The sequence below is a fragment of the Mastigoproctus giganteus genome, chromosome 4, assembly GCF_048544385.1.
Source record: "Mastigoproctus giganteus isolate SK-2022 chromosome 4, ASM4854438v1, whole genome shotgun sequence".
NCBI lineage: Eukaryota > Metazoa > Arthropoda > Arachnida > Uropygi > Thelyphonidae > Mastigoproctus > Mastigoproctus giganteus.
This window is the reverse complement of record NC_143578.1, coordinates 147,096,006-147,117,925: the sequence shown is the minus strand read 5'-3', so window position 1 is coordinate 147,117,925 and position 21,920 is coordinate 147,096,006. Positions and strand designations below refer to the sequence as shown.

The 21,920-nt window shown below is 39.5% G+C and overlaps 1 protein-coding gene across 1 annotated transcript in view; it reads left to right on the top strand.

The window, feature by feature from the left end:
* The window catches only part of LOC150087119 (uncharacterized), a 447,878-nt gene that overhangs the window by 68,940 nt on the left and 357,018 nt on the right, over positions 1-21,920 (top strand). Inside the window, exon 8 of the mRNA XM_090372381.1 lies at positions 4,109-4,117. Within this exon, the coding sequence (XP_090228507.1) occupies positions 4,109-4,117 (9 nt within the window). The remainder of the gene's footprint in view (positions 1-4,108; positions 4,118-21,920) is intronic.

Sequence of the window (21,920 nt, the reverse complement as noted above, 5' to 3'; positions counted from 1 at the left end):
ATCTGTACATGTTGAAAGTTATGGCCCGATGGTCTGAGGTGGACCAGCCCTCCCGTACGGTCCAATCCGACAGAAATCTAGCAAAGGACCTAGTGGAGAGAGTCACGTCAATCGTAGATTCCCAAAGTGAGCTGGAAAACGTCGGCAGTCTGTTGGGCCTATTTATGACTTCCAGACCACTATTGGCCAGGAACTCCTCCAACCGCTGTCCATTTGCAGCACTTCTACGCCCTGGGGTCTCACTGTGCCAGAGGGCAGAGCGGCAATTTACGTCAGCACAAATGACAATCTTTGCACCCGCCAGTTCTGTTAAGACATGTTGTAGGTACTGGACTGCAGGTAGAATGTCCTCTCCCGGCCTGCAGTACAGAGAAACGGCATAGAAGTCGCCCAGAGAGGAGATGATGTGGGCACAGGCGGCCCATGGAGAACAGAGATGAGATATCTGCATCACAGTCAAGTGAGGATTCCTCACAGCGATCGCCGCCCAGGGTGTCACACCAGGAGCCTGGACAATTTTGTAGGACAAAGGGTATCCCCTTATTTTGTTTGAATAAGTGTAGGGTTCTTGTATTAAGAGAATATCGATGTTTTCCTCATCTGCCTTCTGTCGGAGTTGTGCCACAACGGCCTTTGCCCGCTGCGCGTTTATTTGCAGGAATTTTATCTTGTTGCTGTTATACTGTTTATGCAGTGTCCCCATAATTTATTCGTTGTTGGAGCGTGCTCTTGGCCTTGATGTAGACAGGGCATTTATTATCCCGAAGTGAGTGGGCATGAGGTAGTTTCTGGCTTTTACAGTTAGCACAGATTGGTTCATTGGCCTTGTTCGGGCAGGTTTCATAGCTGTGGCCGTTATCGGCACAGTGACCACAGGTCTGTTCTGTCTGGGTGCACGTGTGGGTCGTGTGACCGAAACGACAGCATCTGAAGCATTTTGGGACAGCTACATGCTCCTTGTAGCGGTGAGAGCCCCAATTTATGTACACTCGATTGTGGTGGGTCAGTATGTGCCAGGCTGTTGGTGCCAGTTCTACAACCCAGTTGAAGGAAGTGCCACTTCTAGACTTTGTTTGGTACTTTGGCTTTATTAGGTTAGCTGGGTTCTCTTTTGGGAGTGCATGTTGGAGGTTGCGCCTGTACAATTCATCTCGTATGTTGTTGGGGTCCAGGCCCTTGTCGATGTCATAAATTACTATTGAGGGTGCCTTTTTCCTTGGGGGCTCAGCTAGAAGGCCCAGGGTAGGTATCTTAGCATTTGTTAATATCATATCAGCGTCGTCCTTCGAGTCAGTTTCTATGATGATGCCAGTATTTCGGGTCTTTCGAATGGATTTTATTTTAGTGTTTCTCAGGTCATCAGTAAGGGAAGCGATTACAGTCTTCTTAATCTCCTCGCTTGTTTTTGGTGCATTGGCTGTGGCCGGCTTGAGAACTACCAGGTGTGGTGTTGGTAGTAATGTCTTTCTTTTTGGTGGCGGGTCCGTTCTCGTATTTGGCTTTGTGTTCCTCAGCGCATCAGCAAAAGTTGGGGCGCGCTGTAGCATTTGTGTGCCCCTACATTCGAGGTATGCCTCGAGTTTGGCCTCATTCCTCTCAGAAGCAAGGTGAACGTTGCGCAGGATAGTTTCAAGCTTTGCCCAGATACCAACAATCTCGCCCCGAAGGGTTGAGGTAATGCGGCTGGAAGACTCTTTTAGTTTATTTTCTAGTTCAACTCGCAGGGCCAATACCTGCTCATTAACGGTGCCCTCTGGAAGAGTTGGGTCGATGTTAGTCGACTCTTGCTGTTTTGTCGTCTTTTCGCGGTTGTCTTGTATGGGGCCCTGGGATCCCTGGGGCTCTTGAGGCTCACTTTGCGAGCGGGTTTCCCTGTCCGATTGGGGAACTACCCGTTTTCTATGTTTCTTTTTGGATACCGGTGTCAGCCGGACATCCTCAAAATTATCCGTGATTTCAATGTCAGGTTGGTCACTTTTTGTATTATCAGTGGTTTGTTGAGCGCTCGATGAACAAATCAATTCAGTGGGATTTGTACTGGGTGTATCCATATTCTCAGATTAGTTGGAAATATCGGTTTATCGGGAATATTCGGATAACAGATTATTGCTGCACAGTTTGATAGAGGTTGAGGAATGACGAAGTTTGGTGCCAACCACAGGTTTGTGGCTAAATTTGAAGCCAGATAGTGCACGGATGTCGATTTGGGCTATCCCCCACTGTAACGTGAGGGGGGGGGGGACGCACAGCCGTAAGATAGCCTTGGAGAACCTGTGCTACTTTCTTCTAGCGTTTTCGCAGCCGCAGAAGCTTATGGTAAAGTCTGTTTTTCCACTATACAAGCAGGAACGAAAGTAAAAGCTGTCCATGGTAAGTCTATTGCAGCGGGGGGGGGGGGGTCACTGAAATCATGATTTCACCGAAAATTGTTCCCTAACATAGTTTGAAGATATTGGACGTTATCACAGTTCAAGGTTTCACAGGTGGAATTGCCGTCCCCAATCAAGGTCACAGCTGAAGGCGTAGATAATTCACTAATCCCTGCGCCGGAGGGGAGTGCTACACATTCCTCCCAAGTCTAGTGCAGGGTATTTGCGTGGCAACCACAGTATAATTGGTGCCTCTCTATAGCCCTGCTGTCAGCCGCATGGTGACCAGTACGGTCTGGCAACAAAGGATATAGATAAAAAACGCAAATAATCTGCAAAGTTCCCGTTAAATAATCAAAAGTTTCTCACCCTGAGATCCACTGTAGTAGTTATACTAAGGAGTAAACTTTTCAAAAACTAGTAGACACTGTTACCACATATTAGTGAACAAGATCCAGGAGCGCGGAGAACGTGCGTCCACACTAGACGGCGGCCATACTGTAGTCCATCCATCACTATTGTCCACATGTAGAGGCAGAGTATGGATCTCTGGGGACAACCTCGTTGAACTTATTTGATCAAATTTTGACTGGACAAGAACACCGCGGTTCGAAAAGAAATCCTTCAAGATGTTTAAATTACTGGGACACAGAGCCCTGCAAAGGATACTACCCCATCACACGGCATCGAATGCGTCCTTAAAGTTTACGAAAAAACCAAGGACATATCGCAGAGAATCATTATGTACAGCGTCCATAGTCTGCGCGTGTAACGCAGTGGTATCGTCACCATCCTCCCCACACTGGGTGGAAAAGGCCCGGTTTCGAATCGCGTAGATGACGCGAGGAACTTTAATGGCCTTTTTTTCACTAGCAAGGTCTCCCCCCCCCCCAGAAACTGGGGTTTTTCATCCAACAAAACAGACAGATCGACCATAGAATACACGCAATTAACAGACATAAGATACATAGCACAGCAGATGAATTTGATTATTCGGGTGGCCTAAAAGTAACAGGTGTTCTGTTTTTTTTTTTTTTTTTGTAAAGTGTCCATCAGTTTTTAATGAGGTTTTCTGTGGTCCTGCCTTTTTTTAAAACCGTACTTTTTCTCTGAAATTAATTTCGAAGCTACATATCTTGCATTGTATCTGCATTTTATGGAACAGACCTTTACACAGAATCCCAAAGAAGCTCCACAATATTCATATTAACAAGGAGGCCTTTCCATGGTGGTAAAATCTGTAGACGCTCTTCGAACCACATTCTAGTAACTATGTCTTTGTGGGGATGCGCATTGTCCTGCTGGAAGTTCATTGCCCTGTGGGTGCACGATGATCATGAACGGATGTGGATGGTTTGCAAGGAACAATTCTTTCCCAAATGTAACTTTTTTTTCTTGCTTTTTTGATGAGAAAACATCTTTGGTGGCACCTACTGAATTTTTGAATGAAGTAAAACAATTTGTCAAGAAAATGCGACGCTGTAATGATGCTAATTACGTCACTTCCTAAATGACGGTAACTCAGTCACTGACGTTGATTCGGTAGAGTAAGAAGCCGAACGAAATTGCATGGTAACGAAAATGAGAGACGGCAATGACGACAATGGCCTCTTTTTTGTAAAGGTTACTAATCTTTGCCTATCTTTTAGGTATTTTGATTTTATCTTGTATCTTTTTTATTTTGTATATATTGTATATCTTTTTTATATTGTATATCTTTTTTATATTGTATCTTTTAGGTATTTTAGGTATTTTAGGTATATACTGGTTACAAAATAAAAGAGTGTTTGTACACTGAATGGACAGAAATCATGGGTACCTACCATGATTTTATTTCATATATATACTTCATACTACACTGTTAATACGTGTAGGCCCGCTTTTCGCCCGGATAAGGGCAATCACACGGCGAGGTATTGAGTCCACTAGTTCACGAAAGCGTTCCATAAGTATTTCCATCCATGCTTGCTGCACCGCTGTCCATTATTCTGTTGCATTCCTGCACGTATTCTGGGCATGACAAATATTTATTTCCTCTGCCCTGAAGGAGAAATTATCACTTCTCAACATGTCTTCTAGTTTCCACCAAAACGACCTTGTGTCAGCTGTATGCACTCCAGTGAGGATTACTTCCAAAAATTACGAAAATCAAAGAGACCTAAAGCGAGAGGCCGAAGAACAGGAGGAAAAAGATCAACGGAATGCTATTTTATTGGAAGGCTAGAAAAGACCCAAAAAAGGCAAAAAGCGAAATGATATAACAACCTCAAATCTCGACAACCACGTGGAAGAGCAGCGAAAAGCCTCTATTCCAGCCGAAATTTTCTTCTAATCTGACATCTCAAAACCAGAATCAGACATGGGGGATATAGGAAAGTTTTTCTCCTCAGATATAAATGGTTTCTCACTTTTGGAAATAGAAAATAAAAAAGACTTTAATAAACCGGAACCAACATTGAGTATTAAGCGAACAAAGCTCACAACTGACGGAGAAATTACTTGTTTAACTTCAACTGGTACCAGATATATTCAAGATGCTCACAGCTCCATTACAGACTTACCCAGGCAGGACGCGGTCATCCTCCTTCGAAAAGAATTGGAAGGATACATTTTCAAAGAAGATAATAATATGACTAAGTCAGCTACAGAAATGATTCTGAGATCATGGTGCGGATTAGAGAGTTTGGTAAATGCTCTATTGATAGAAAATGAAAGGCTTAAGGTTAAAGTGCATTTACAAGAAGCCCGTATTGAAGAATTAAAAGAAACCGACATACACCCTCTTTTGCATCTGTTCTTAAGAGGCCTGCTCACCTGGACCATATTTAGATGGTTTCCCCCGTCTTCGAAACAGATTGCTCCTGTCAAACAACCATCCAGAAAAATGAACAAATTTGCTTATAGTTAGAGCTTCTGATGCCACACATAGCTCAACTAGCAGGGACAAAAGACAAAGTTATTAGTACACTGAAAAAAGACCTAAATGAGGTAAGTAAAAGCACTTCGTAAGATTAAAAACAGTGCAGTTATCAATGAAACAAGCTCAAAAGATGATTTGAACTTCATTGCTTCCTTAAAATCCCTCTCTGAAGCTGGTCCGCCAAGAGAACTAAATCCTACAATTCTAATTTGTGATATAGACAACGATTTAAGTAAAGAAGACATTCTGAATGATATTTTTCATAAAAATCTAAAAGACTTTGCTATCACGAGAGAAGAAATAGGAAAAGAAATTGGCTTTGGTTTTAAGACAAAAGCTAGATCAAAAAATTCATCAAAGTGAGTGCTGGAAGTATTTCCTCGGATTCATTTCATTGCTACGACACTAGATCGAATCTACATCGGATGGTTAGCCCATAAGTTTAAAAATTTCACTGTCGTGACAGTGTTTTTGCTGTCTGATGTTCCGTGACGCATCAAACACATGCAAACAGAACGCGCTTACGTGTGGGCATTTTGCTCGTCAAGAACACATATTTAGTGAGTATCCTCACAAGGAAGAATCGTCCGTCTGCTCAACTTGCAAACGAAAAAATAAGGATCACAAGCATTCCATTCGCGATAATTCTTGCCCAGAATACTTAAGAGCTTTAGAAACTGTACGCACACGAACCATTCACTCCGGAAGGTAAGGAATCACCAAGTGATACGTTACCAACACCACTTCTTTTGTAATCTAAAGTACGTATACTACAGTTAAATGCTCATCGGGCAAGATCGGTTGCCGATGAGGTTTGCCGTTTAGTAGATGAATCGCCTTTTGATCTGATTTGCCTACAGGAGCCATTTCATTTCCGTAGTAAAGTTATGGGGTACACCATGACCTCAAGAATAATTCAACCCAATATTGAGGAACCTAAGTCTGCAATAATTATCTTCAATAAAAACGAGGATATAGTCAGAGTTTCCAGTCTTTGTACACAATTTGGAACGTGCATTAATGTTACTACAGCAACACTTTCATTTTATATTATTTCCCTGAATTGTCCGCCATCTACAGATATTGCTCCTCTTCTTCATTACTTAGACCCGGCGCTTCACGCTATTAACCCAGACCTTCTGCTAGTTTTAATGGATGCAAACTCTAAATCTTCTCTTTGGCACAGCAAATCCACTGATACAAGAGCATGCCTTATAGAGGACTTCATTTTATCACGTCAACTGAATGTCATTAACCTTCCAGACCAGCCTTATAACTTTTCTAACTCCTTAGGATAAACAATTTGTGGGGGGTGGAAAAATTTAGAATGATTATTTTGATATTTTTATTCTTATTTTATTTATTTGTTTTGTTCCCTTTTATGTGTATATCCACATTATTCCAATTTCCCCCACTTACGCATCTGACCTTACTTTACAGGAGGATTCCAAATTCAAGGGAACTTCTCAATTAATTATAATTCCCTTCGGAAGGGCTGGGTGTTCAGGAATAACAAACAACACATTTTAATAAGCAACAAAGTTTATTTACATATATATATATATATATATATATATATATACAACATAATATGCAATTGAATAAAAACATGTAATATGCATACAAAGTTAAATATAGGATACCTTGCATATATTATTCTTATATTAACAATCAATATTCTATTTTCATCATTATACTCTGTGTTCTCACCATTCTGTTACAATAACTGAAGACCAATCTTAACTTTCCTAAAGTCTCTATTTGTTATTAGTCTTCAGTTGGACCAACAATTCTTCATCAATACAATCACTATATACAATTATCTATCCTTAAAACATTATAAAACCTTCTCATATTAACTTTACTATCCTCCTAACACATTATATAATCATTTGACAACAATCTAGTCTATTACTTATCTTTCGTTTATCTTGCATTCTACAATAGCCTTTTTTAAATAATTAAACTCTGTTTGTATATCTATAATTTACTTCAGAGATAATTTATCTATCAATTTACTTTTAGTGCTACCACTCTTTTTCATTTTAATTAATCACTATACTGTTTCCTAACAGTCCTTGGTAACTTACATTACTTACTATTATCTTTTTTCTTTCCTTTCCGGGGAGGTTTCAAACTTCCATTTTTGGCTCACTGAGGTTCTCCTTCATCTGCTTTCACCTGGAACTGCTATAGATAATTATCAGGAACTCTTTGCGGCATGGATCTGGCGTCCTTCCTCCACTTTATTCGGCTACCTTCCATTCACTGCTTCCTTCCTTCTCGTTGAGCTACTAATTCCGAGTTTTCGCTCCTTCACGAGCTACTGATTCTGCGGATTTCGCTCCTCCATCGAGCTACTAATTCTGCAGTTTCGCTCCTCCATCGAGCTACTAATTCTGCAGTTTTCGCTCTTTTTTCTCCACCTTATTAAAACCTTTCACAAGGAGAAAGCTCATAGGGGCTACCCTCGCTTTTTCCGCTCCACCTATTAAAACTCTTTCCAGAAGAAAACTTCCCAGGGCGCTACCCTTCTCATTTTTCCAACACGACCGAACGCTCAAATGTTAACTGACACATATTTTCTACTACAACAGAACTCTCAACTGTACATGTTACTAACACATTTTTACCTATATCGACGAAAAACCCAACTGTCTGTTCTAACTCATTTTTACAACTCTGACAAGAATCTCGACTTTGTCATTCTTAACTCGTTTCCCCAAACACCCACAAGAATCTCACTTTGTCTTCCCCTAACTCATTTTCGTAAATACCCGCATACAGCTCAACTACGGGATCTGACGCCTAACTCATTTCCATAACCATCCACCTAATGTTCAACTGCGGGGTCTTCTCTCTCCCCCTCTTCACTCACTTTTTGTTCATCTCAATTTCTGTACCGCCTACATATGTCAAATCCGCTCTAATTTTCAGTTAACTAATCTTATTCATTTTATCAACTTTCCCTATTTCCTATTCGTCCTTTAAAATTTCTCAAGCTGTATGTATCTTCAGAGCTAATTTTAATCTTTCTCACGGTGTCCGTTTAGTGCCCTATCCCTTCTTATTTTGAGAACTTTGTAAAATTTCTCAGGCTGTCAGTACCTTTGAAGTCAGCCGCTTATAGTTACACTGGGGTAGACTAATTTCCCACGATCTAACAACTTTGCCATCACGACAGCCAGCCGCCAGCCTTAAATCCAATTCCCAGCATTTCGTTCCGTATATACTATCTTCTCTTCTCCAGGTGCCACGATTAAAGAAATGTCCTGACAGTAGCATGTTCCACGGCGCTATTGTTTACCAGATTTGCCACCTTCTGCTAATAGCAGTAGTTACCCGCTTCTATTGTTTTGGTTTGTCTGTGTGAGCTGGGAATCGAGTGTACCCAGGTTGCTAATAGCTTTCCACTTACCGCTCCCCTTGTACAGACGTTGTCTAATTTAATCCCTTGGCTTGTAAGGTTCGCTCCCCCATATTGCCATTTCCTAATCTTTATTTTACATAAATCTCACTTTTTTTTTTTTTTTTTTTTAAATATTAAACATGTAAGATTTTACCTCTTACAAAATATAGACATTACATTGGTAACTAATAACCTACTCTCATTTATTCATAACTGGGAGGTAAACACTGATCTGACTACATCTGATCATCTCTTTCCTATTAGAAAACACAGCGAAAGTGTTTCGAGGCAACCTCCAAGGGACCTTGTGAGCTATTCTCTTCGTAATATTCATCGGAGCAACTTTAAAAAATCAATAATACAGGATTTTCCTTCAGACATACATACATATATATACCAAAAAGTGAAAAGGGAAACCAAGGTGGGAAGAGAGAGATAAAGAAAAGAGTAGATTTCCAGTAGTGCATCCAGTATGAACGGCAGCATAAAAACACTTCGGTGCCTCCAACCAGATGGATTTGATCAACCTCGTATTACTGGAATCATACTTTTCCTTAGTTAAAATACTTTGTGGGGGTGGGTAAAAAGCTATTTTATTTATTCTGAAAATCCTAGGCTGAAAGGGGCCTTCAATTATATTATATTATGTTATATTTTTTTTTTATATCCCCTTATTTTAACCCCTCCCACTTTAACACCTGACTTGATTGATCTCAGAAAATCCCAGACTCACGGGGACCCCAACTATAATAAGGTATTCTTCCACTGGACTGGCTGAGTTTAGAATTGACAGACACACACACACATGAATGTAGAATATAATTTTTTTTTTATTGTCATATCATATATAAGAAAATTACAATAACCTTTAACAGAATACAGTATTTAGTTTGACACTTGTTATTATTCTAATTTTTAAATGTGTATATATCTTGTAATTTACAGTCAACCTTGTTATCAAAAGAACTACTCAATCCTAATACTTATATATATCTACATATATATATACATATATCATTGTGTCTCTTCATGTTGCTCTACAAAGATTTCAGTAGGTCCGGCAATTTATTACCCTCACAACGTACAATCTGTCTCTTTGCTCCTTAACAGTCCATGTAAGTCAATAAACCACCATCAGCCAATGAACAGACAAAAATATAGTTTCATAAGTGCTCGTTTCCCAACTTATTAGGAAATACATATATATTCATTCAAGAATCCTTCCTTGCAAACATGTCAACAGTCAACAATATCCAACCAATTTACTTAGTTACCTTTCCGTTCAATTAATCCACTATTTCATAATTAGGACTAGATGCTCATTTAATTGTTTACCTGTTTAATCATTTTCTACCCCAAATAAGTCATACTCACAGCAATTTAACATTCACAATAATTCAAGGACAAAATTTTTACTTCCTACTACAGATTAACTTACTCTTAAATTGCATTACTCTGATCTCTATACTAAATTAAATTATCACTCCTTAAGTATTACACTCGTTCAAATATATATATATATAGTTAGTACTTTGACATTCTCTCTTAAAACTTATAGCGTCCTCCTAGAGTCCTTTTCATTATTAAATTAGTTCCCCTTTTTTCTTATATTCTCAGTACTTATTCTAGAACTTACGCAATGGTCTGGTATTCCTCCCTGCTCGGTCTCTCTTCCTATCTGCTCGGGGTGAGGACTGGAAAACGAAAGGTTGCTCATCCGGGGAACACAGTAATCTATCCTGGGTTTCTCTACCGGGTACAGCACAGCTGAAGATAATACCGGATCCTATTTCCTTTCTTCCTCCATCTGCATTGCGTCCGAGGACTGGGATACCTTCCGGGTCGACTAGTCACTCAACTGCTCAATCGAGAAATTTGGCCTCTAGGGCGTTTCACCATTCTTCCTCCATAGACTGCATTAACTTCTTCAAGGGAACGATACTTCCGACTCTAGACTTTCACAAAATAAATTCTTATAATACATTCTCCCACTACAGCTTCCATCTCCCCAGGACTGCATCCACCACAAAACTCCTCTCCGAATGATTCCCAGTATCAATTTTTTTTTCTTCTCTCCTTTCTCTCAAAATTTCCACCGCTTTCTTCCTGGCCAATCGTTGACTTCCACATCCTTTCCTTCGTGATCCTATTCGTCTCCCTTCATTTCCGTGGGCGTGCTTTCTTTTTCCTAGTGTGACCGAACTTCCGATAGACTGGAAATTACTGGAAATTTCTAGAATTTAAACGTAAGTTCCGGTCAGCTAAGAGAGTTTCAGGCTTTCTTTGTGACCTCACCCCCATATCCATTTCTAGTCGCCCACACCTGCTAGAGGTCGAACCGTGAAATCTATAATAGGGCCACTTCCGCACTCAGTGCCCTTTCTATAGAGTATGTGCTCCTGTCTTAAGTGGGATTTGTTTCGGTCCATTATGATTGCTTTTACTGACTCGCTTAAGGAATTTTTCCATACAACCGAGATTTAACTAACTGGGAGTGTTTGGACTAACCTTCGAATTTCAGTGTTTCTTAACAAATGATACTTGACTGAAACTAACTGTATATGCCACAATTAATTCTTCCAATAATTAACAAACTTTATAATTTATTGTAAGGCTGGGTCCTTACAACTTCTTTAGCAAATACCTGGAGCATTTGAAACTTACTACAGTCTCTTAAAAATATAGCTTCTTCTCCTGGAGCTATACTCTCAAGAATTTCACGTATCGCTGTCTTGGCATTGTCATATATTTGACCTTCATATAGTATGTGCCGCCAGCCTTCCCTGGCCCCGCAAAAACAAAGGTCCGTGTTACTTAGACCTAATGCATATAATTTCTCATTAATTGACCCATGTCCTGTTAACAAAAATGACGACTGTAAACTAGGTGTAAACGAATTGCGAACCTTTTTATCATTCAGAAAAGTCACGTTCGGGATAAACAAGTTGGTCACTCTTCCAGTAGGCATGGTATCCCATCTTGTCTTCCATAAATTGATTATTTCATTCATACATCTTTTCTTTTCGCCTCTACAGTCAGAGCAAATATTTATCTCTATACAAAAAAGTTCTGTAGGAATTTCCCTCTTAATACGGTAGCAGAAACCACGGTACAACAAATGTAGATCCAAGGGTAGTGCTCCGGCCAATACCTGAAGCGCGGCAGTGGACACCGTTCTGCACACACTTAGAATACCAAGAAGCATGATGCGTTGTATGGAATTTAGTTTAGCCCGAAACGTAGCTATTTTAACTCTACGGAACCAGACTCCTGCAGCGTACGTAGTTATAGGAAGGAATACTGCCTTGTAATACAGAAATAGTGTTTTATGCGATAGGCCCCAGTCAGACTTTGAAATTCTAATGATAGCACCAGAAAATTTCCTGATTTTATTGCTTAAATATAAGTGCTGGTGAAATGATAACTTACTGTCCACAATAATTCCCAAGTATTTGGTATCAAGGACCATAGGTAACTGTACACCATTTAACTTGATCTGAGGAGGTCGATTTATATCTAAAGCTGTTTTAAATAACATCATTTTAGTTTTGTAAGGACTAATAGCAAGCTTAAAGCTTTGAGCCCAAAAACTTAAGTCTGTCAGCACACTACTAGCTCTCTGTTCTAAGAGTGAGCGAGATCGTCCTGCAATTATAATTGTCAGATCTTCTGCAAATGCCAGCACCTTACAATTAGGGAATGTGCGAACCAACCAATTCTGCAAAACGAGGTTCCAAATAAGGGGTCCCAAGACGGAGCCTTGTGGACATTCTCTCACAACCTGTTTTCGTAGCTCAAAGTGCTTGGACTTCACTAGCACATATCTATTTGAAAAGTAACTGTTGAAAAGCATATATAATTCCTTGGAACAATCAGCGTTTCTTAACTGAGCCATCGCTGCCTCCCACCAAACAGTATCAAATGCCCCTTCGAAATCCACGTACATTGCTAATTCATATTTGGATGTAGACTTCTCAATATGCGTTCAAAGTGCCATTAGACAATCTTCACAGGATTTTCCAGGAGTGAACCCATATTGCTGAGGCGATATCATATCCTGCTACACTAGCAGGTCAGTTACCAGTAATGCCATTAACCTTTCAACGATTTTACCAAGGTTTGCCAAAAGACCGATAGAGCGATATGATTTAGGTTCAGTTAGTGGCTTCCCAGGTTTTCTAACTAACTTCAATAATGCAATCTTCCACTGCGTTGGAAACAGCCCTTCTGTTAGACATTTGTTAAACATTAATAAAAGGATATTAGATAACGACTTATAGAACCTCGCTATAAATATATTCTCGACTAAATCAATTCCAGGACATTTTGTGAGATTAAGCTTCTTCAAAACTCTTGTAAGTTCTTCCATTGTAAACTCCGCAGTATTTTCTCTAGCTACATAGAACCGATTATCTCTACGTATGCCAGTTTGATACTCAGTATCTTCCTGAGGATCGTCAGTTGGAAATAACTTACACAGTAAGTTATTTCCAACTGACAGTTTACATAGTAAACCCTTCGGGTTAGAATTTCCCGATTCTTTCACAAAAAGTGTCCATGTCGCCCGTTTCTGATCAGCTATCTTTCTACTGTAGTTGTTTTTTAAGGACAAATACTCATCGTGCAGCCTTGCAACCTCGGAGGGGGACCAATGTCTGTGGCGTTGATACTGTCTTCTAGCCCTGTTTACTGCTCGCCTTAATACTGTTAACTCTGAAGTCCACGAAGGACAGGATTTCGATCTAGCAACTTTCTTCTTACCAGCCTTGTACGCTGCTTTTATAATTGAATCCTGTATAAATACAGCAAGAGAGTCAGCCGAATATTCTATTAGCTGACGTTGCCTTATCACAGAGAAGTCCATAATAATTGATGCATCGAACGCAGACCAATCAATTGTTTTCAGTGAGAACCGAACCAACCCAGGCACACGATATTGACTAACTAAAGTTGTAACAGTTTTTACATAAAAGGAGATAGCTCTATGGTCACTAGATGTCCAGTCAGAGATGACTCGCCAATCATAGATGTAGTGTCGTAGGCCAGAAGTTACTATAGTTATATCAATGTTGGACTGTCCCATAGGTCCAGAGAATGTGGCCGGCTGATTGGATATATTCATCACATATAAATTGTGATTAAATATAAATTCTTCAAGTAGACGACCTCTCCCATCTGTTGTAGAACTATGCCATAGACTTGATTTAGCATTTGCATCAGTAGTGATTATTACGTAATTAGGCTTCAACATAAATAGTGCATGTTCCAGATAATCCAAAGAGCTATTAAAATCCATTGATTGAGGATAATATAATGAAATAAGATAAAATTGCAATGTTGTTGTTGTTGCAATCATCACGCATGTGGCACATTGATTACACAACCCGTGTATCACCACAACATCTAAATCGTTTTTGGTTACCACGATTCCTGATTTGGGCTCTTCTTGTATAGGCTGCACAACTCGTGCACTAAGAGGATATCCCAGTATCTTAAAGCTTGGTTCCGATTGAACCCTGGCCCAATACGGTTCTTGTACGGATACTATATCAATCAAGTTCTCCTCCATTGACTTCCTAATTTCATCAGCCACCAGTCTAGTACGGTGGCCGTTTATCAGCATGATTTTAATTCCTGAAGAACCAAGAACTCTATCCACCTCAGAATCAGTTTGCACTGTATTCGCAGCTTCGACTCACTCATCAGAGATCCTTTATCGTGCCAGTTCTAAAGCTCTTTTATATTCGCAGCAGTTGGAATCTTTAATAGAATGCTGGAAGTTTCTTTTGCGCCTTTTACAATTTATACAGCAAGGGGATTCCTCTTTATTCGGGCATTCTGCGTAGACATGGCCACTCTGGGCACAATGCCCACAAGATGGAAATAGTGGGTGCAGTACTGAGCCATATGTCCGTATCCCAAGCATAAAAAACACTTGGTAACAATACTAAATGGCCGTTGTCTATGAGAGCTACAGGCCAAGAAAATCCTGTTCCTAGTTGAGATACATTTATAAAGTCAAGGGGTAAAACTGATTACCCAGTGAACATTCAATGAAGATCTCGATCTTGTCGTAAATCTGAAAGTAGTTTCCTTTTTGACTTCCTCTAGTGATAATCCATTGTCACTAAGATTTTTATTGTATAAATCCTCAAAGATGTCTTCTTTACTTAAATCCTTAGGTATGTCGTATATCACGACTGCTGGATTTTCTTTCTTGAGAACCCCCTGTAGATATGCCCGCAGAAGACAGGGAACTGAAGTAGATATGCTAACTAGGTCATACTTGGAAGCAGTTTCTAGCACTATGCCTTTGTTACGCGCTAATCTCAAAGATTTTATTTTTACATTCTTGAACTTTGATTTTAAATTATTAGTTACTAAATTTTTTACGTCGACACTAGTTTTCAGAAGCTCGTAATATTATGACATTTTCACTCGATCCTACTGATTTTTCTTTCTCCGAAGTTGCTCCACGGGCAGCGTCAGCATATGATCTCACAGAGGAGGCAACCTGCAACTGTGTTCCCTCATACACTGCTGTATTTGTTTCAGCAGTTTGATAAACTGATTGCTGGCTATGATCCATTTTATTAATATTCCGTACTGAAAAAGTTTGTACAATTTTTTCTAATAAGCTGGCCGGGGTTTCCATTTCTTTATTAATAGCTCTTAATCTCTCATTATCAATTAAGAGAGCTGTAATGACAGTCTCAAGATTTGACCAGTTTTCCATAATTGTCTCTTTAGCCTTTTTAGGAGCTTTGTTGGTCTTCCCCATGAGGACGCTCATTACATCTTTTCTCATATTGGATATCTTGTCATGCATGAAAGATGGATCCTGTGATTTATCCAGAATTTCTGTCTTGTCATTTTCTCCAGAGCTTACAGAAGTTCCAATTCCTTGAGTTGAAATGGAACCTTCACTACTAGGGTTTTCTTGAGTTGATTGCGATAACGTTTGCTGATTCGGCTTTGGAGAACTGCTAACTCTACCCTTTGAGCTAGTTACAGGTTTTCTTAATGAATTAGTCTTACCTTCCATGTTAGATCTCATAATTCTCAATTAGAAATATTATTATTAATCATGTTATTATTTAAAAATAGCAGTTAAAGAAAAAAAAAAGTGTTAAATGTAAGGTCTGGTAGTGTTTACACTCAGCTGTTTACACACAAACTGTAATTATTTAGTCCCGTGGGACAATAAAGATTAGGGGAACTACGCTTTCCCGTTGCCGAGGGCAATGAGTTCCGAGAAAACATCTCTCAGTCCAGTACTTCCAGAAGGCGACAAGTTTATTCAATCAGCAACCAATGACAGCAAATGCTCTTATGTCGACTATGATGTTCATATCAAAATTAAAAATACAAAATACTTATCTATGCAGATGAATCCATCGAAGTCACGAACATGGGCAGGCAGAACATCACTTTATAATAGTCTGAAGACGAGAAAATATTATGCTTGCAGCTTTAATTATCCAGAAAAGGCAAAAACTAGGGAGAATGCAAAAGACCAAAAGACCAAAATCCAGGATATATCCTTAATACTGTTGTAACAAATACTGAAGACTCTTTAAACTGGACCAATACTGTCAATAAATTACTAGATAGGCTCTTCCCGCAGGACGATCCAACCCTTGACTCCCCTGTGCAGGCTGCTGAAATTAGAAATTTAAATGAATCGTATTTCACCCCCCACTTCAACGTTGCCTTTCTCATTGAATGAAATAAAATCTGCAGTTAATTCAATGAAAAGGACAAATGTGTCTTAGACTAGATCTACTGGAATGTAGTTTTCTTAAACGCTTCTATGAGCTACGACCAAATCACATGCTTTGCCTCTTTAACAAATGCTTAGAATTTAGTACCTTTCCTGTTATCCGGAAACCAGCTTTATTGAAAATTTTACCAAAACCAGGAAAACCTCAGCACAACCCAAAATCTTACAGACCAATTGCATTGCTTTCCCACTTAGGAAAACTATTTGAACTTTTAACCAGTCTTAGAATTAATTCACTGCTTGCAGAGGCCAACTTAAATTCATCCCTTCAATATGGCTTTACACCAGGCTGTGAAGATGTATTGTTTCAAATGAAAAAGCCCATAGATGAATCCACATTTAAATATACTCTGTTGTTGTTGTTGTTGTTGATAGGGTTTTAAGTGCAATGGCTACTTAGGCCATATTGCACTTTAGATATACTCTAATTTTATTTATAGACTTCGAAGTGCTTTCGATACACTATGGTGGGGGAGTGTCCTTCGTTGTCTTAGAGTTGCAAATTGTCCTCAGTTATTATACCTTCTCATAAAGGACTATTTTAGTAATCACTCTGTATTAAGACAGACACCAGTCTATATTCAGATATATATAACTCTTGGCTGCCTCCAAGGGTCTTTTCTTGGACCCCTAGTGTGGAACTTAGTCCTAAATGATTGGTTTCTCCTGAATGATGACCTGACTAATTTAATAGCAATGCTTAATTTAACGGTACTCACTTTAGTATAATCTGCAATTGATGCTTGGGATTGGAAATTAAATAAATTGAGGTTGGGGTAATGAATTGAAAACCGGAATTAAAATAAGTTCAAGAAAGTAGGAGTGCTCAACTTCGTCCTTGGTTGGTTGTCATTGATGAAATAGGTTGATAAATTAATTAAGGAATTTAAAAGTTTTAACTGGGTAGGCCAAAGTCGTAACGAGTTGACTTTCGTTTTTTAGCGTCTTCAGTTGGCGATGATGAAGTGGGGAGAGAACGCGTATATTTAAAGGAGTTCTAAGTTCCCGTGATGCTCTTTGAAACATGTGAGAATCCCAGGTGCGTGAGATTCCAGACCGGGGAAAGATTGTAGGTTAATTTTGCGTTTATGACGTTGAGTTTGGAATGACGGCAAATCCATTCTATGATGAGGACTTCGTACTGAAAAATTTTATAACTGGATTTTAATTTAATGATAGTGATGGCTGAATCGATTAGAGGGCTGTGATCATTGGAATGTACATGTGTAAGTTCGGTACTTGATTGTCCTGTTCTAAAACTATTGTAATGATAATATGCCCGTGTGTTAGGTGTTTTTGTGGAACCGTATTTGGTGGTGGTGCTTCCGATATAACAGGTATTGCAATTTTGTTGACATTTTATTAGGTATATGATGTTATTCATGTCATTAATTTGATATTTATATGTTTCTTTGTATGAATTGAACATTGAGCTAAGTTTGTTTTAAGCAGAAAATGTAAGTGTACCTGCAAACACCCAGCGAAACTGTCCGGCCAGACAGTTGTGGTAAGGGAGAACAATACGTGTGTTGCTATTTTCGTTGTGTTTCGGTGAATTATTGATGTTATGTTTGGCGGTAGAAATGGTATGTTGAATTAACTGAAATGGGTATTTTCTAGCCGTAAACTTTTCTGTAAGATATTGAAGTTCAGTAGATAGGTCTTGTGTGGAGCTGTATTTGATGGCGTTATAGCCTACCCAGTTCAAACTTTTAAATTCCTTAATTAATTTATCAACCTATTTCATCAATGACAACCAAGGACGAAGCTGTGCACTCCTACTTCCTTCAGCTTATTTTAATTCCGGTTTTCAGTTCATTATCCCAACCTCAATTTATTTAATTTCCTATCCCAAGCATCAATTGCAGATTGTACTAAGGTGAGTACCGTTAAATTAAGCATTGCTATTAAATTTGAGTCAAATCAATTCAGTACCTTAAGAAATTTCTATAATTATTTGACCTGACTAATATAAATACAATAGCTTACGCCGATGACATATCCATTCTTGTCCACGGAAATTCCAGGAGGAATCTAGAAACTTCTGCAAATAATATTCTCTCCAGACTATCCGACTGGGCCACTCAAACCTAGCTCACCGTTTCAGTAACAAAAAAAATTATGATCTTTAAGGGAAGACTAAATTATGGCAGGCCTCTAGTAATAAAATAGCAAGGAAATCCACTTTCTCTACTGTTCACACACAAACACCTTGGTGTTCTCCTAGATTTCTGGCCTTCTCATCACACTTACAGCATCTCTCTAAAAAGATTAAGAACTTTACATCAATGCTCTTAAGAATTTCTAGGAAAGAATGGGGACTAAAAAACAATACTCTCCAGAATTTCTAGGAAAGAATGGGGACTAAAAAAACATACTCTCTGTATGTTGTATCGTACCGTCTTTATTCCAGTTCTATCATATTCCTCCTGGATTTGGTTTCAAAGGGCCAGTATTCGTACCGTAAAATCTCAACTGGATACTATATAAAGGTCTTTTCTCTTGATGCTGCTTCGAACATGCCGTACAGTCTCCACACCAGCCCTACAAGCTATAGCAGGCACTTTACCCGCTGACCTGCATGTTGTTTATAAAGGTCTCTGCTATTATATTCCAAAAGGAATCCTTATTACCCTCCTTAATATTACTGTTTATCCAACTGCTGACCCAAAGAAAGAAAAAGAGAAATGCTGGAATCTTCTGACCAACCGTTGACAATCCAGGTGGTCCTTGCCTATTAAAGGTATTGTACCCAAGTTGTTTACACCCGACATCTCATTTACTTCTTCCAACACTGCACAGAAATGGTTCTTCCCCAGTCTCTGCACATCATAGACTAATAACAGGTCATGGATCAACCTGTTATGGTCAATGCGAAGCTCTTACACTTTAATCTGACCAATACAAATTCTTGCTTATGCGGTGGCTTCGAGGATTGGCAACACATAATTTACTCTTGCCCAATTTACGAAGACCTTCGGCAACAGATCTCTACTACATCTCATCACTTTGCTCATGGAAATGAACGCTATTTAATTACAAATAAGGAAACTGTTGAAATCTTCCAAGAATTTGCAAAAGAAATTTTTCACAGATGGCGCCAGCTAACCGGATTCCCTACTATCTGGATATCAGCCTTATAACTGAATTGTGATTTCACCCACCATCATTGAGTGTATATGTTTTTCCTCTGTTCTTGGCATCAGTTCCACTGAGTCTTCTGTTCTGGCCTATTTCACCTTGGCCAAGTCTACCTGAAATTTTATTATGCAAGGGGAACCAGACTTTACCCTCTGGTTTGTCTAACGACTCGACGAATGCTGATTGCCAGACCATGACTAAGCTACATGACCACTGCTCAATTCATTATTCTTGGCGGATTATATTTTATTATTATTATTTATTTTTATTTGCCTATAATAATTTTTTTTGAGAAGTCTTATTTTTATTTTATTTTATTTATTTATTTATTATTTTTTTTGCTTACATTCATTGCTTCTTATATATATTTTATTTTACTTTATTATTATTTATTTAATTTTTATTATTGTTATTATTATTATTATTATTATTATTATTATTATTATTTATTTAATTTTTATTATTATTATTTATTTAATTTTTATTATTATTATTTATTTAATTTTTATTATTACTAATTTAATTTATTATTTTATTTTTTATCTGCTGGTGCCATTGGGTTGGGCTCCCAGTGATACAGGATTTGCTGGCATCCACTGAAATTGATTTTTCCTCCAGTGGATGTGAGATTCTTACCTTGTCACTTTCGTTTGACAGTATGCATATTGTTGTGGCCCGCCTCCACGTGGCGTCGATGGGTACAAAAGAGCAGCCATCCTGGTGATCGCTGTTCCCTAGTAACTAAGGGGCCAGATACAACCAAACAACAGAACAAGACACACACTTTGTAGACAACATAGCACTATACTTGTATACTTATCACAGTGCAGCATGGCGGAGTTGAATTAACATTTAGTACCGCCATACATAAGACCAAACACATGTCCACACACACATGTCCACATTCCTGGGTGAAGGATCCAAAGCTCGAACGGACCTTTTCACAGCATTCCAAAGATGCTCCGCAGAGTTCACGTCCGGTGAACTAGAAGGCCATTCCATGGTGGTAAAATCTGCGGAACGCTTTGTGAACCATATTCTAATCACGACGGCTCTGTATGGATGCGCATTATCTTGCTGGAAGAGTCTATTGTCCTGTAGGTGCACGATGACCCCGAAGGGATGTGGATGGTTTGCAAGGATGGACATGTAACCTGAACCATTCAGAGATGCATCTAGACGTATCAAACGTTTTAACATATGCCAGTTTAATACGTCCCAGACCATTACCGACCGTCCACCTTCCTGATCAGTTCCTTGTTGACCTGACATTTGCATTGCTACATGCGGTTTCAGCCAGATACGCTCCCTTCCATCCGCTCGAAATAACTGGAAACGGGACTCATCGGACCAGGAGACCCGTCACCAGTCATCCAAGGTCCAGTGCCGACGTTCTTTTGGCCAGTTCAGGCGTAGAGTCCTTGTCGTGGTGTTCGCAATGGCACTCTGGTTGGTCGGCGGCTCCCATAACCTATTGCGGCTATTGATCACCTGATGGTCTTGTGGAGACGTTTTTGGCACCTCCCTCGTTGAAATCGCGGTGATTTGTGCAAAAACTGTCGCTCTCCGGTTGGCTGAAAGAATGCGAAACAGACGTCGACTGCCACGTTGAGCCACCACATTTCTCTGCCCATAGCGCTGTCCAATCAGATTGTATTCTGGAAATGGCCTATGCTATCAAACGGGGAAAGTGCAATTTCTGTACCACCTCCGAGAATCAGTGACTCATGCATCAGGCACCCAATATCAGCCCTCTTTCAAAGTCGGTTAACTCACGACGTTTATTCATACTGACATCGAATTACCGTCTACGTGAATGTAGTGATGCAGTGTACTTTTATACCTTCCGAGCGATTAGTTTGTTCATTAGCGATGGGGATGAAAGTGCCGTGTTGCTCAGGAACCAAGTATGCCATGAATAAAAAAAAAAAAAAAAAGTAAAGTGCAGCCATTATCAACCCACTGCAGGGTGGACGCCTCCTCAACAATTCATGCTGAGGGAAATGGACCATTATGTACCACGCTGGTCCGGTGCGGGTTGGCAGATCGACCGTATTTAGCAGTCAGGGGCTTGAACCCCCTTGAACCCAAAGAGCGTGTGCTACTGCACTCCCGCTCCTGCCCACTCGGCTACGGAAGCCATGAATTCTGTCCTTTCAGCATATTTAAAAGCTCTTTCGCACCATGAGTTTCACTCTTACTTATTCCAATCAATCTGCGGCAGATTTATGCCATCCATAATATGACATTCACGCTTGCTTCTCCATTTCATCTGCATGTAAAGACTCTCATCATATT